Source organism: Alligator mississippiensis, chromosome 1 (assembly GCF_030867095.1).
Source record: "Alligator mississippiensis isolate rAllMis1 chromosome 1, rAllMis1, whole genome shotgun sequence".
NCBI lineage: Eukaryota > Metazoa > Chordata > Crocodylia > Alligatoridae > Alligator > Alligator mississippiensis.
This window is the reverse complement of record NC_081824.1, coordinates 440,929,085-440,944,463: the sequence shown is the minus strand read 5'-3', so window position 1 is coordinate 440,944,463 and position 15,379 is coordinate 440,929,085. Positions and strand designations below refer to the sequence as shown.

The 15,379-nt window shown below is 40.6% G+C and overlaps 1 protein-coding gene across 1 annotated transcript in view; it reads left to right on the top strand.

The window, feature by feature from the left end:
• Positions 1 to 15,379, top strand: part of DYNC2H1 (dynein cytoplasmic 2 heavy chain 1) — a 430,672-nt gene that overhangs the window by 180,005 nt on the left and 235,288 nt on the right. The window contains exons 71-73 of the mRNA XM_006271584.4: positions 8,447 to 8,512; positions 10,870 to 10,920; positions 13,584 to 13,661. Of these exons, the coding sequence (XP_006271646.1) occupies positions 8,447 to 8,512; positions 10,870 to 10,920; positions 13,584 to 13,661 (195 nt within the window). The remainder of the gene's footprint in view (positions 1 to 8,446; positions 8,513 to 10,869; positions 10,921 to 13,583; positions 13,662 to 15,379) is intronic.

Sequence of the window (15,379 nt, the reverse complement as noted above, 5' to 3'; positions counted from 1 at the left end):
GGGAGTTGTCATGAACCCCACTGTCGTCTGAGGGGTTCATGGGGTGTTATGCATAGCTTCTTCTATATGTTATGCTGAGATATGGTATTTGGGTAGCTGTAAGCTGTGTTCAGCCTTATCATCCTTATGTTTATATGAATTTGATATAAATGTAATTTTGATATGTCTTTATATTTTAGCCAAGACTATTTGGTGGGGCAGTGGTTAACTTAATTGCTTTTCACCTATTCACATGTGGAAGAGAGAACCTCTGAGAATTAGCATCTAACCTGAGTTGTTTATTCATTAGATTGGCCCTTTCAGACAATGATGAATATACCTTGTAAAGAAAGACCTCCTGTAAGAATATCACCTGGAAGGACACTTCTTAGTGGGGAAATTAAGTGAGACACAGTATGTTTAGGATATTGGATTAGCAATCTTCATGTTTGAAAGAATGCAGATATTCTCCTGATATTAATTAGATCAGGAAAAATTTCTGCTTTGGTAAATATTCACATATGTGGAGTGGGGCAGGAAGTTATATGCATTGTGTGGGCTTCCTGAAAATCCAATGCACAACATATGTAAATGGCCAGATAAGAAATTATACTTAAGCTTTGCCTTGAGAGTAGTTTTGTCTTCAAGCAGGCTGGTGGGAGAGCATTCATGAGGCCCTGACAGAAAGGTCAGAGGCAGGTGCTGTGTTCTAATCTGAGCTGAATAGAAACTGTATTCTTAAATGTAAGATGCAGGATAAGACTGGGTTATTGTTCTGATATTTTCTTTTGCTTGTTTGTTATTCTGTCTATAACTCAACAAATGGTCACTGATTTCTTATGTTTATTCTTTTTTTATAATAAAACTTTTTTATTATCTTTTTAACCCACTTATTTTCATTGATAGCTGTGAGTCCAGAGCATTTGACCATGCAGATAGATCCCCTTTCCTTAGAAAGAGCCTATCTTTTCTTGATCTTGACTGGGCAAAGGTATGGTTCTTCTAGCTGGCAAAATCCTCTCTGCTAAGAACTGGCAAGGCCTGGGTGAGACAGGTGTAACTGAGGTGCCATTGCTTTGGGCATGTCATGAAGCATCATTGGTATGGGGCTTGCCTTCTCTGTGGTCAAGCAGCAGATGGCAGAGGGGTTTGGAATGGGAGGGTACCCCTGAAGGTGTGAGAAGACCCTGGGGGTGTGTCTCAGAGGTGCACCCAGCTGCATTCAGGAGCAGGTCATGTCAGAGGAATTTTCCATGCAATCAGTAGGGAGCTCAGCAGTTAAGTTGCTGGTGTTAAACAGAAGTATCAAGTGTTGGCAGTAGTGCAGCAGGTCCTCAGATTTGGATCTCAATTCATAAATATTTTACTTACTTTGATTCTTAAGCTTCTTTATGGGTATCTCTGTCTGGCACCGTGTTGTACTCTGTAAGGATGCCCTTAGTGTTCAGATTCCATTATGTAATCTCCTCCCTTAATATTTCTAGTAGGTTTCTGATGACCCCTTAGACTTGCACCTTGGCATTTCAGAAGCATTTGTTCATCATTCAGACTTTTTTTTTTTTAATGACTGCCATCTCTGTTATGAGAGTAAAGAGAACTTTCATTCATATCTTGTTTTACCTCTGGTCTTCCACAGACACAATTGTACTCTGTACTTTTCTGTAATCTTATGTAAAACTTATTCCACCTTTGACCAGAACAATACCCTAACATTTTTTTTCTGAATCTTAGGGTGGAAAGAAGATTCAGAAACTATATGGCAAAGTTTTGAAATCCAAAGAACCTTAAAATGTCTATTTATAACGTTCTGCTCTAAAAACATGTGTATGGAGTTCAGGTGTGATGTCTCCAACAGTCCAGTACAGGATGCTTATCAGCCATATGAAGTGCATTTGCTTTCCATTACAGTATGACACCCACAGTGTTGCTTTGCATCTTCCAGCCAGTGTGCATAGTCCACCTGTCTGCCATTCTTTTGGGACCTGTATTTTAATTTGGTTAAATTTTGATTGATACTTCTACAGGCACAAAAAGGGCAAAGGGGAGGAGGCGGCAAAATTTGCTTATGCTTATGTGAAAATTATTGTTGTTTGGGTAAAAATATCTTCCACATTCTAGAAGCAAGATTTTGAAAATTGGGAGCCTAAATTGGGCTGTGTAACAGTGGTCTTTAACTCCTGTTACTGATTGGCTGAGTGTAGAGAGCAGGCTGCGGGGTGCCAGAAGCAAAGTGCAGACTTGAGAAGTGGGGTTGCAGAGCTGTACAGCTGCTAATTAGTAATTAACAAGGATCCCGCTTTTCTTTGTTAAAAATCCAAAATTCTCTGATAAAATTTAAAATTCTCTGATAAAAAACCCAAATCTTCATTTTCCTTTATTAAAATGAAACACCATTATATAAATACAGTTGTCAGTTGAACACAATGTTTTATTGGTATATATATTTACACTTTTAAAGCAGTGTGGAAGCCTACCAGTATTTCAATCATTACAACAAAATAAATTCTAAATACCTATATATTTTGGTGTTTGATTTTGGTTTTTTAATCAGGGAAAATCAGGAAAATCTCCCTTCCCCTTCACTTACCAGGACGCAGTTGTCCCCTCCTCCCCGCCTCCTCCTCCCACTGCTTCATGGTGCTGAGCAGCCCTGATATGCTGGTGCCCTGCCCCTGTTCATGCCATTGTCCCTCACTTCTGACCCCATCAAGGGGAGTTTGGGGACTAGAAGGGGCACAGCCAGACAGGTGATATAAACAGAGCTCCTGGGATGAGAAGTCAGTTTGGCCCAGGCTGGTGTAATAGAGAGGAGAGCCCAGGGGTCTGTGAGGGGGAGAATTCAGAAGAAAAATAAGTTGGTGTAGTGCACCCTGAGCCCAGATGTAGTCAGGTGTGCCTTTAAGACATACTCCTGGGGTGTTCTCACATCTTCAGGTTTGTCCTTTGGCTCAAAGCTCCTCTCTGCAGTCTGTTTCTTGACCACTCTGAGAACATGCTGAGATGCCCCAAAGCTTACCTCCCTGATTGATGGTCCCCCAGCTTTAATCATATCACTTAGTCTTGCCAGAGCAGAGGGGATTTTGCCAGCTCAAAAAAGCACACCCTTGTTCTGTTGTACTCTTAGAAATGTTGGATTCCCCTCTTCAACAAAAGATGCCTGCCTGTGTGGTCTAGTGTTATGAAGTCACAGTTGCCACTGACAATAAGTATGTTATAAAAGATAACAAAAAGATTTACTATAAAAAACAAAAGCAAACATAAAAAGTCAGTAACCATATGTGATATAAGAATAAAGAGATAAAAGGAAATATCAGAACAATAATCTGCTCTTGCCCTGCACCTTAAGAATACAGCTTCCACTTAGTTCAACAGATTAGAAAGCAGTTTTAGCCTCTGACCTTCATGTCAGGGCCGCCTGCAAATTTTCTTGTCAGCCTACTCTACTCAGCCTGTTGGCTGAGGGCCCAAAGTAATTTCCTATACCCAGGAACAAACTGAAGACCAAAAACTTGTTCTCTGGGCAAGGGTTAAGTATGGTTTTTAGTTGCCATTTACATACATTATCCAATGGATTCTTGAGGATCCTATACGGGATATATAACCTTCCTGCTCCCAAAGGGTGTATTTGTTTACCAGACTGGAGGTTTTTTGTGATTTAATTATGACCAAGAGAGTATTTTATCTTTACAGACACAATGATTACTAATATAATATCCTAAAAATAGTGTCCCTCACTTAAATTCCCCACTCTGAGAAATGTACTTTTCTAAATAGCTTGAATGGCCAGGTGTTAGTCTCACTCTCCATTTAAAATGCAAATTCTTTATTGTTTGGAAGGGCCTGGCACAAGTCCCTCAGACCTTGTTACATTGTAAATATAGGTGGCTTTTGGAGTTTTTAACCTCTGGATTAGCTGCACATTTAACACCTTTAAGTGGCTTAAAGCACTCATTATTCAGTTTAAATTTGTCACTTCTGGGCAGGATTATCTCTAGTCTGCCTCATTTTACTCCTCTTTTGTTAAGGTGTAGCCAGTCTCCACAGCTATTCTGCTCAAGTTGAAAGTCCTCCAGCATCCCAAGATGCAGTGGCCCCTTCTGAGTCAGAGTGTGGGGAAGAGCTGGGGGCTGAACTCTGCATAACCTGGCGGAGTGCAGGGTTAGCGGGAACCATCCTTGGGCTGCCGCACTGCTGCCACCAAGTTCAACCCTGCTGTAGGTGCCTGGCCCCACTGGGGTGTGTATCCAGGTCCTGGGGGCCAGATCCTTTTTTCCTCCAGAGCTTGTCTCCCAGTGCTGCTGGTTGGGCCCCTGGAACTCAAGGAGTGAACTGTTCCAGGTGGCGGTGGGAGGTACTACAGCCTCCTGGTGCTCCAGGGCTGTAGCATTTGCTCTGTCCAGTGCGAGTAGCAAACCAGTCCAGCCTTTGGCTCCTAGTCCTGGCTCTGTTCACCAAGCCTCTAGCAGCAAGTCACAGCTGTGAAGCTGAAGGACAGTCAGAGATGGTTTCTCACATTAAGGTGTGACTACTGCATTAAGCCGAACACCACTCAGATGATTAACACTTGTTCAGTTTATAACATAAGGCAGGGTTGGGCAAAATACAGCCAACTGATTGGATTCAGCCTTTGGGAGCCACCCGCCAATTGGTTGAATCTGGCCCACAGCTGCCCCTGTGGTGCTCTGCATGGAACTGAGCCCCACTGGGGGCAGCCCATGCCACGCTCCTGCCTATACCTGCTGGCCCCAGTCCAAGGCAGCATGCACAGCATCTGGTAGCGCTGTTCCTGGTGCAGCTGTGGCTTCCCAGGTATTGATCAACTCCCCTCATGTCCAATGGCAATTCCTCCTCCAGCTGTGCCACTCGGGGTGGGGAAGAAGCTTCAGCCTTGCAGCTCCTGCCCCAGTGCTCAGGGCTCCAGCTCCAACTCGCAAGTGGGTGGAAGGCACCCAGGAGCTTTAACTGGGTGGCTCCTGCCCCAGTGTGCAAGGCAGAAGGCAGCCAGGAGCTGGACCCAGACAGGGTTCAGCCCCATATGGAGCATCGTGGGGGCAGCCACAGACCATACTGCCAGAGTGAGCTTTGTGGCATATACTCCCTGCTCCCTCCTCCATTTCCTCTGCCCCGGCTGGCTCCTGGAACCTAGTGCCCAGGCAGTGCCCCTGCCCTCACATCTACCTTCTCAGATTCCATCCCCAGAGAGCAGAGACATGCAGGGAGTGGATCGCAGCTCTGTCCTGGGCCCCAGCCCCGCACTGATACCCCCTTGTGATCCCGCCTCATGATCCCAGCTTTGCCTGCCCATCCTGAACACTGCTTGTTGCCTACCTGCGGCCCCATCCCACATGGGGAGTTTTGGTGAGTTGCTGCAGTGGGGGAGGGAGGTACTGACCCAGGCCCAAATGATTGCCCATCCCTGGCATAAGATATAACAAGGCCCAAATCTGCAAGGCTGGCCATTAAGCCTACCCATGTCAGATACTAATTCTCCTTGATTATTTTTCCCAGTCATCTAAAATTTGAGCCTCTTCCACGTGGGAAACTCATTGTTCAGGGGGTTACATCTGAAATGCATCATCCTGTTATACAATCTTGGCTGTGTTATAACTTACAAGCTTTAGACAAGATTACTATAAGGTGGATGGGCAACTGGCTCAACAGCCACAAGCAAAGGGTACTTATAAATGAATCCATGTTAGAATGGCAGGAGGTTTTGGTTGAAGTCCCACATGGGTCTGTTCTGGGTCCAGTGCTGTTCCACTTGCTTATTAATGATTTAGATGATTGCAAATGTGTTGGAGGCTAGGAGTACAATTCAGAGGATCTTAATAGATTGAAAAGCTGGGCTGGAACTAACAGGATAAAGTTCAAGACTGACAAAGGCAAGGTGCTACGCTTTGGGAAGAATAATCAAAAATACATAATAGGTGACATCTGGCTGGATGGTAGCACTATGGACAGGGATCTGGGAGCCTTGATAGAGGCTGAGTCTGTAGTGTGATGCAGCTGCACAAAAGGCAAATTCAGTTTTGGGATACATCAATAGAAGCATTAGATACAAGGCACTGGCAGTGATAGTGCCTTCTTACTTGGCACTGGATAGGTCTCATCTAGAGTACTGCACGTGGTTTTTGTTTCTGCATTTCAAAAAGGACATGGAGAAGTTAGAGTTCAGAGGTAGACAACAAAAATGACAGAGTTTGGAAGGCAGCCACAAGATTGGATGTTGAAGGAGATAGGCATGTTTAGCTTGTGGAAGAGGTCTGTAAGAGGGGATATGATCACAGTGTTCAAATAGGGCCGTCAGAAATAAGAAGGAGAACACTTTTTCTCTCTTGCTGCAGAGAATAGGATGTGTTTCAGTAGCTTGAAGTTACAGAAAAGTAGGTTTAAATATGATATCAAGAAAGACTTCTTTGCTGTTAGAACAGTGATGTACTGGAATAGCCTATTTAGGGAAGTTATGGACTCTCTCCATCATTGAGGGTCTTCAAAAAGAGGTTGGACAGGCATTGGTCAGCAATGATCTAGGAGAAGCTATGTCTATGCAATGCTCTTAGAATTTCCCATTCTTCTGAGCTTTGCTGGTTGCCACATGCATCCAAGTTTCCCCCTCTTCCTGCTACATGTCAGGGTTTTCTTTTTGCCTTCCTCAGAAGCATTGGCTGCAGCTAAAGCTGGGATTTTGACTGGGCTATGCCAGTGGTCCTGCTGGGATTTAGAGTTGGAGGCTCCTAGCTAGAGGGTTTTGTGCCTCCACTCAGTGTCAGCCTGATGGCTATATTTGGGGTCAGGAAAGAATTTTATTACATGAAATGATTGGCATGGATTCTGAGGGTTTTTCACTTCTTCTAGCAGTGGCATGGTCCTCTTCCTGGGATTTCTCAAGCATATTTTTAACACTGTCTGCAGCAGAAGGATGTTGGCCACTGTGGTCCCTCTGCTTTACCTGTGGCAGGTTAGGTTGTTATGATTTGTAATTGTCAGGGTTGACTGTGTAGTTTTGCTAATAGGTTAGACAGTGGATTTGTATAGGAGGTTTTGGGACAATCCTACCTCAGGCAGGGGTTGGACTAGATGAGCTCTGGAGGTCCCTTCCAGCCCTACTTCTCTGCAATTCTAAAAAAACGCAATTTATAGAACTATAAGGATGGCAAGTCTGAACACAGCTTGATGTTACATATATTTCAAGACGATGTATGACATATCAGTAAAATAAACTTGGGAAAACATGTATGACATTCCACAAATGCCTCAAAATATTGTAAATTCATGACAATTATGTTTTGGTTTTTTGTGTCTGTGTTTATTTAGCCACAAGGCATGGGGTGGCTTTAAGGGGAGTAGGGAGGCCACTTCAGGGCATCTGGTGAAGGTGCTTGTATCTTCAGTTGATTTAAGGCCCTGTAGAGCAAGAGCAGCCAATTGAGGATAGAGACACGCTTCTTAATGCTGGGTAAAATAGGTGGGTAAAAATTGGGCTATACAGAGGTGATTTGATGAGCAGAGTAGGGTGAGGCACCCCAGGTGTCATTGGAAATCTGAGGACTTCCTCCCTGTTTTAGTATACTGAAGATCAAGGCATGGAAGACAAATATAAGGGAGCCCCCTGGCAAACCAGAGTGATAACAGGATTTGGAGAGGCCACCAGAGAGCATCTGCAATGCCTGGGAGGCACAGTTGTGGTTACAGCTGCTCCTGATTAAATGTTTTGTTTCCAGCATCATCCACTGACTTCATTTTGGTGCTGACAGGAGTTCACCAGTTTTGAATATCAGGACTTTTATATTTATTTATAAGGACATAAGATATCTATTTAATCTGTATTCAATGGCTGTTTAGCTCAGCTAGAGTGTAGTGTTAATAAAACCAAGCTTGCAGGCATGATCTCCCTACTGGGCCTTTCCTGCCTATGGTAGGGGGTTGGATTAGCTGATCTCTGGAGGTCCCGTCCAGACCTACTTCTCTATTATTCTGTGTGTCTGTATTATTTGTATTTCCACTAATTCTTTCCATGTAGGGTATTCCTTTGTGTGTAGAAGAATTGGTAGAAGTTCAAATGTTTTGGCTTAAATGTAGGACTAAATTACAAACAGTCAAGGATAAAAGTTCTGCCTCTTGCAACAGCAGAACACAGCATGTCAAGTATTTCCACCACCCTGTTTCTATAATATTCTATAATTTTTTTTTGATTGGTTCATTATAGACATTCCATTCTCCCATGTCTCATCAAATTTGAGTGTATTTGATCTGAGATTTTGACTAAGGTTATTTACCACATGTGCATGCATGTTGTTAACTAGCTTGAAAGGTATGTTCTGTGTTTGAATTATACATGGTGAACCTAAAAATTCTGCAACTATGCTGATCAGAAAAGAAGTTTAGATACTGAGGTTCTATTAGATAGGTTATTCAGAAAGTGAATTTTGGCAAATTTATCAGTTCATGTATTCTACTTTTATTTCAGGCTGATCAACTAATGTTTGCTCTCCATTTTGTACGAGGAATGCACCCTGAACTTTTCCAAGATAATGTAAGTATTAGAGAAAACGTCTGAGTTTTTTGCTTAATGAACAAAAAGACACATGAAATAGGATTCATATATTTATAAGTGGCCTGATAGAAGGAACATTTGATGTGGAAAGACTAAAGGGATGGAAATTAATGAAATGGCTAATAGAGCAGGAGAGGAGGATGAATGTAGTGCTATATTTTGGAGCTTTATGTACAAGATGAGAGGCAGGCCAGACAGCAGGAAGTTGCCAAGGCAGATAGAAGGGTTTTGGAAGTAGAGGGAGAAGGAAAGATTGGTTATACAGCTGTTAAAAGGGCAGGAACAACAGTCAGCCAGGACTTTTGCAAGAGGTGGTTGAGACCATGAGTTTTCCAGGTTTGCATGCTGAGGTCCAAATATTAAAAGGTACATTCACCAACATCAGAGCTATGACTTAAATTTCTCTCAGTTTCTGAGAATGCTTCACTTTCTCCATTTAATCATTTAGATTGTGAACTCGTTTGGGCAGGGACTTGCAAACAGTATGTTTATTACAAATGTAATGCCTGGCCACCTGACCTTAATTGTTTGTTTGTAGTATTTTATATCTTGACTGCTTATGTGCAACATGCACTTGTATCAGCTAATAAAGTTATTTCAGTCTGGTCCATGTTGAATGATATATATCCTTGTACTAACTGAATACTTTTCAAGAGGTAAAACAAGCAAATAGTATCAATATTTCTCTTTCATGAAAAAGTAAGTTATTTTAATTAGATTGTTGAGGTGGAGTTGGGTGTAAGAAATTTATGGGGAAAAATCTAGGCAGAAGAGGTGTGTTTTGCTTTTAGCTCGGAATATGGTAAGGTTAGGTGTCACCTATTGTTCTGCTAGAGAGTTCTGTAGTCTATGTGCATTAGTCATTAAAATGTTGCCTTTAACAACTTGGTTCTGCTTTATTGATCAGCAGTTTTGTGATTCAGTTGAACATATGTACTGTAGAAGGCCATGGCTGAAGACAAAAAAAACAGTTTCTCTCAGCCTATGTATACAAATTCCTGCTGCATCCAGTTTACATGGATTTCTATATTGATTTTCTTCCAATAAACAGTCCCATTTTCCCCATTTTTGGACTGAATAGCCTTTATGTTCTTGTGTACTAACTTCATTTTTATAATTTACATTTATTTTAATATTTGAATGGCTATTTAATAAATTTGTTTCTGAGCGCTAAGACAAAGGAATGTTAAGTATCTTAGAAAAGATGTGGTGGTGTCGAGGCTTTGGAGACTGATAGAGCCACAAAACTGTTATATTGCTGGCTTTTAGATTTTTAGTTGAATAATGGATAGAGGCCTGGTGGAGGTACAGATTTACTTAAGGTTGGAGAAATATTATTTTCCTTAAACAAGAGAACCTCTTTGTGTCCATAAGTATGTTGTATAGTGTGTATGTGTATGCATGTATATGTTAAATTTACTTTCCCCACCTCGTGATTTACTTTCCCCCCCCTCCAAATACAGGCTTGCTCCATACAACATATATTTTTTTTTAATACAATTGTCCCTGTTAAAATGACACACATCACTTTTCCTGGATGTGCATACCGTGGTTTAAGAGAGATCATCATTAGATGTTTCATAAATATTTTCCTTTTCTTTGTTGACCAGAATATTCTTTGTACTGTATTACACTGTGCCATAGTATATAATCTGTTTATTCCTGTGTATTTGCATGTTTTAAGAACTTTGCCTAGTACTTGGTGCATGATTATGAAGAGCTAGAAAGCCTGGAGTAGTCAGTTAAGGGCAGATTTTCAAAGGTATTTAGGTACCTAAAATGAAGACAGGTACTTAGTGGCATTTACAGAACTGTCTGAGCTGGCTGTACACCTGACTTCCACTGACTTCAGTGCATTTTTAGATGACTAAATGCCTCTGAAAATCTAGCCCTCATTGGATAATCCTACCCAGGAAACTTTTAGATGGCTTAGGTACTGAAGCATGAGGTTTTGTATTCCTTCCATAACCTTGGGAGGCTTTTAATTATTATTTTTGTTTTCAAGCCTTTTGATGATCATGCTATTCATATAAATATCCAGTAGTTTTTGAACTCCTGCTAAGTTCTTGATACTTTTCTTGGCCAAATTATACTTTTTTGCCTTTTATACCTTTTCTCAAAAAATAATGCCTTTAGCCACTTAGTTCGCAGTTAACAAATAGACCTAAGCACTCAAGTCAATAGGATGTGAGGAGGTAGGTGCAAAATTCCTTAGGCTTCTTTCGAAATCATAGCCTTCATTTTGATTTTTCTCCTCTATATTCCCTCTACATTGCATACGTTACTGTATATAATATTTATGTTTTTAAGATGCCTTTTTTCATTTTTCCCCATAGGAATGGGATACTTTCACTGGTGTAATCATTGGAGATACTTTAAGAAAATCAGTAAGCTAAATATATATGTATTCTGAAATAAGGATTCTTTTATTGAATACAGATGCTTGAACTATCATTGTACAATTTTGTTTCCTGCTTTTACATAATTCAACTTTCAAATTGTAATTTAAATATTCTAAAACTTTTAAATATGGTAAAAATTGTCTACGTTTAGAGGAGAGCACAGGGTACAAGTTTTCTTTTTCTTTGTGAGTATAGTAAATTTTCCAAATGTAAATTTTTCTGTTTTGAATATACCCATTTTTTAAATAAGTATGACTGGATCCTGGCCTCTTCCCAGCACCTCACTTTTCACTATACCTATCTTTTGTTCAGATCAAATTCATCTTCAATTTTGACATATTCTTTTAGCTCTGATCTCAGATATTTTCCTCACATTGGCAGTGACAAAACTGTTCCATTTTATTCATTTCAATCTTTGTTTTTGAAGCTAAGCTTTAGTGCAGCTTGAATAATATTCTTACAGCCCTCCAATTGTGGGGAAGACTTTTTTGTGCAAATGGGAAATTGTGGTAAGTCCCACCCGATGAGCATGGTTGGACCAGGTAAATAAAGTGGATTAAAGAAAAAGAGATGCTATATTAGTGAGGATACTTTCTTAGAAATCATAGAGGTAGAGAGAAGCCATTATTAATTAATTGAATGATATTTTTCCAGTAACACATCTTGTAAGGGTTTATTTGTCAACATCTGCCCTTGGATTCAGCAAACCATATGTACTCGCCTAACAAGACAAAGTTGTTTGAGTGAATCTGATATCTTTTATTAGACCAATTTTTAAGCAAGCTTTCAGATTCAAAAACCCTTTGTCAGGCTAAGGAAGTTTCTGCAGTTGGTGTGTGCTCTTCCTGGATGGAATGAAAAGTAAAGAAGCCAGAGGCTGGGCTGGTATGCATACATGTATCAGCATCCCCATGCTTCAAAATGGTGGTGGGGACACTTTATCGACAAGCTTTGCATAAAACACCTGCGCTGCCATTTTTAAATATGGGGACACTGATACACGAGACATGGGAGGCTGCTGGAGCGCAGCAATTGCCACACTCCAGCAGACTCAGCTGAGTCTGCTCCTGTGCATTAGAATTACAGAATGTCAGAGTAGCCTCCTTGTTCTTGTATAGGTACCCTAGGAGCTCAGCTTTTCAGTATCATCTGAGAGAGTAGTACTCCCTTGTTTAAGAGCACAACAAGATGACCATGGAAATCAAGAATAAGCCTAATGACAAGCGCTGAATAGAATGATGTATTCTTTAACAATAGAAGTGTGTTATTTTTCATCACTTTATTCCATGAAGGAGTTTGGATGATACCTTTTCCAATGTGTCTCAAGACAAAAAGGTCACTTCCAGGAAAACAGGCATTTATAATTCTTTTGGGATTGTTAGAGAAGGACTAAGACTCTGAACTCCAACCAGCACTTTTCATTTTGCAGATCAAAATATCTTAAGCAAGGACTCATAGAAGTCTCTGACATTGAAGTTTCCTGGTCAGATCATCTGTCGTAATCAAAACTGCATTTCCTGTTTGGAACTTTTTTCATAGGGTTAGAAACTCTTATAACTAACCACTTGAAAACAATAGCTGCTAGTACCTTGATGGCTTGTTCCTTATTGCAACCACAAGAAAAATATCCAGAGTGGATGCTTGTAAAATCTGATGGTCCAACTTCAGAATTATTTATTACAAATATTAATTTTCCCATATATTACAGGAAATTATTTTTCTTTCTCAAATTGAAGGTCATCTTCTGGACAAGACACTGAGATTTAATTTAGTTAAACATCATGCTTGCTAGTTTTCTTTTGCTCTAAACGTTTGAGTTCACAAGCTTCTACATGATTTACAACCAAGTGAATTGCACTGTGCAGTGCTGAAGTTTGTACATGTATAATGTGTTAGTCCAGAAGGGGTTAGAATCCCTTTTACACACCTAAGATCCTACAGAAGATTTTTGTAATGTTACCTGCTCCATCCACACTTTTGTAGATCATTACGGTCTTGGTTTTTTTATTTTGTAGAACCATCCTTTAGGAGGAAAATAGCTCAAAATATTTAAAGTATACTCTTGTTTTACACTAGAGTAAGAGTTTGTTCTATATTACGTCTTTCTCATTTTTGGTTATTTTTTTTCATACAGCTCCTTGTACCTTAGGTATTTGGGAGAAAGATCAGGATCGACTGGAAAATATTTAACTTGATTGTTTGCTTTGTCAGAATGGCCTGTCTTCCAGTGTGCCTTAAGTTGAGATAGATGTCCTTTAGATTCTTCTACACTGGCTTCCTAAGGGGCAGTGGGCATTATTAAAAAGATTGAATAGAGCAATAAGACATTCCTGTAAAGTTTAATACTAAAAATTAGTTTGCAGAACTTCAGAATTACTTGTCTGTAGTGAAGATGAAGGGGGCATGATAAAGTATCATATTTTATATGATTTTAGCAAACAGTAGTAACTATATAATAGCAATAATAAACAAGCATTACTATTCCATTTTAAGATTACAAATAGACAATGATGGAAAGGTTCATGGAAGTAGTACTAATAATGTTTTAATATCGATTTATATTTTGCAGTCTTGGTTAATAAACACTTTGGAGGTTTGAGTTTCACAAATATATGTATAATAGATTTAAATTATTTTGTTTTATAAAGGATTCACAAAGAAATATTCGTGACCAGATTCCCTCTTGGATAGAACAGGAACGAGCTTGGGCAGTAGCATCTCTGAAGGTAAAATCTATGTGATATGTTAAATTCCATTTCAAAAGAGCTTGATTTATTTGTAAGTATTAATTTAGACTTGAAAATAAACTATATACTTGTCGTCAGGACAGGGTTTTGTTATTTTAAACTCTTCAAAAAACTATAGTCTAATATATGCTCAGTTGAAAGTGCTCCCAGAAAGTATTATTTTCATTCAGTCCTCATTGTTCTAAGCCATTTCAGTACTCAGTATTTCACATCGGTTTCCAAGATAATGATGAATTTTAATGCATATGAATGAAGTTTTTACTGTCGTATTTGGATTGCAAAATGTTATGAGACTATTCAGAATGCAGCATTTCTTTTCCTCTGGACAGGAAAATAACCATTGTGGGAAGAAGAAACATTATGAAGTATTTTTAATAAACAAATTCATATAAAGGCACATTTTCACAAGCATCTTACAGTTTGTCTACCATGAAACATTAGTTGTGTAATTAACATATTTACTCAAACACAAAATAAGGTTTCCCCCCAATCAGTATGGGGAAAACAGCCCCTCAGTCCTATGATTGCATACAAGGAAACCTCATTAAATACATGGTATATCATAAAACTGGTGCCAAAAGCATCATGTATTCACTTATTGAAAACAATTATGATGTTGATTAAATGCAACAAATGGTGAGCATGACTATAGGACACATGCTCCATATAGGGTAAACATACAGCTGGGAAACTTTCATAATGAGATGGTAGTATAACCCATCTGAATAAAATATAAGCTAGTATTCATTGCACGTGGTCTTTTTCAGTACCGAATTTTTCAAGTCCTAGTGAGCCACTACACTACATACATTCTGACTTCCTCTTTACTCCACATCTGAGATGTGCTTTTCTTTCCCATTTCCAATGAATGCTGTTTCTTCACCAGCCTTAAATGTCTGGCAAACATCTGGCCCAAACAGGGCCCCAAACAGTTCACCTAGAATCCCTTTGTTGCCTCCTCTCTCAGCCTGTCACATATGATTAGTGTGGCCCTGCCCTTCATGAGGTGGAGCCAGACCAGGTTGCCTTGCATCTGATTTGCATATAATTTTTGAAGGATCTGAGGATTCATGAAAAGTGCACCTGGTTGCAATCATGAGTGGGGGCTAATTAGCACATGGACCCTTTGTGGTGGGTATCAGAAGTATGCACACATACTGAGCATTGCTGAGCTGTGGGCTCACCATGGATTGAAACACTGTTGACTCTACTGGAGTCCAGCCTGAACTACAGGCTTCCCTCGATTTATGCGGGTTCTGTATATGAAATTTTGCTTTTATGCAATAACCATTTTTATACTCTAAATTTGTTATACACAAGGTAAATTCACTCTTATGCGATTGGTACCCCCCCAAGCAGGTAAGTCTGTGGGGGGGGGAGGGGGAAGGGCTGTGGGGCCAGGGCCCCACTCACCCCAGCCCCTGCTGCAGCTGCTCTGGGAGTGACCAATGCCAGCTGCTTGCAGCCATTGGGCTGCACCGCGCCCGGAACCCCTCGGGGCTCCGTGTGCCCCCACTCACCCCAGCTCCTGGGCTGCGCTGTGCCATGGTGCAGGCAGGTGGTGTCAGGTGCTTCTGGGTCTGCTGCAACAGGAGCTGGGGTGAATGGGGGACAAGTGGAGCCCAGGGGTTTTGAGGCACAGTGCAGCCCTGCAGCTGCAGGCAGCTGGTGTCAGTTGCTTCTGGGGCCGCTGCAGC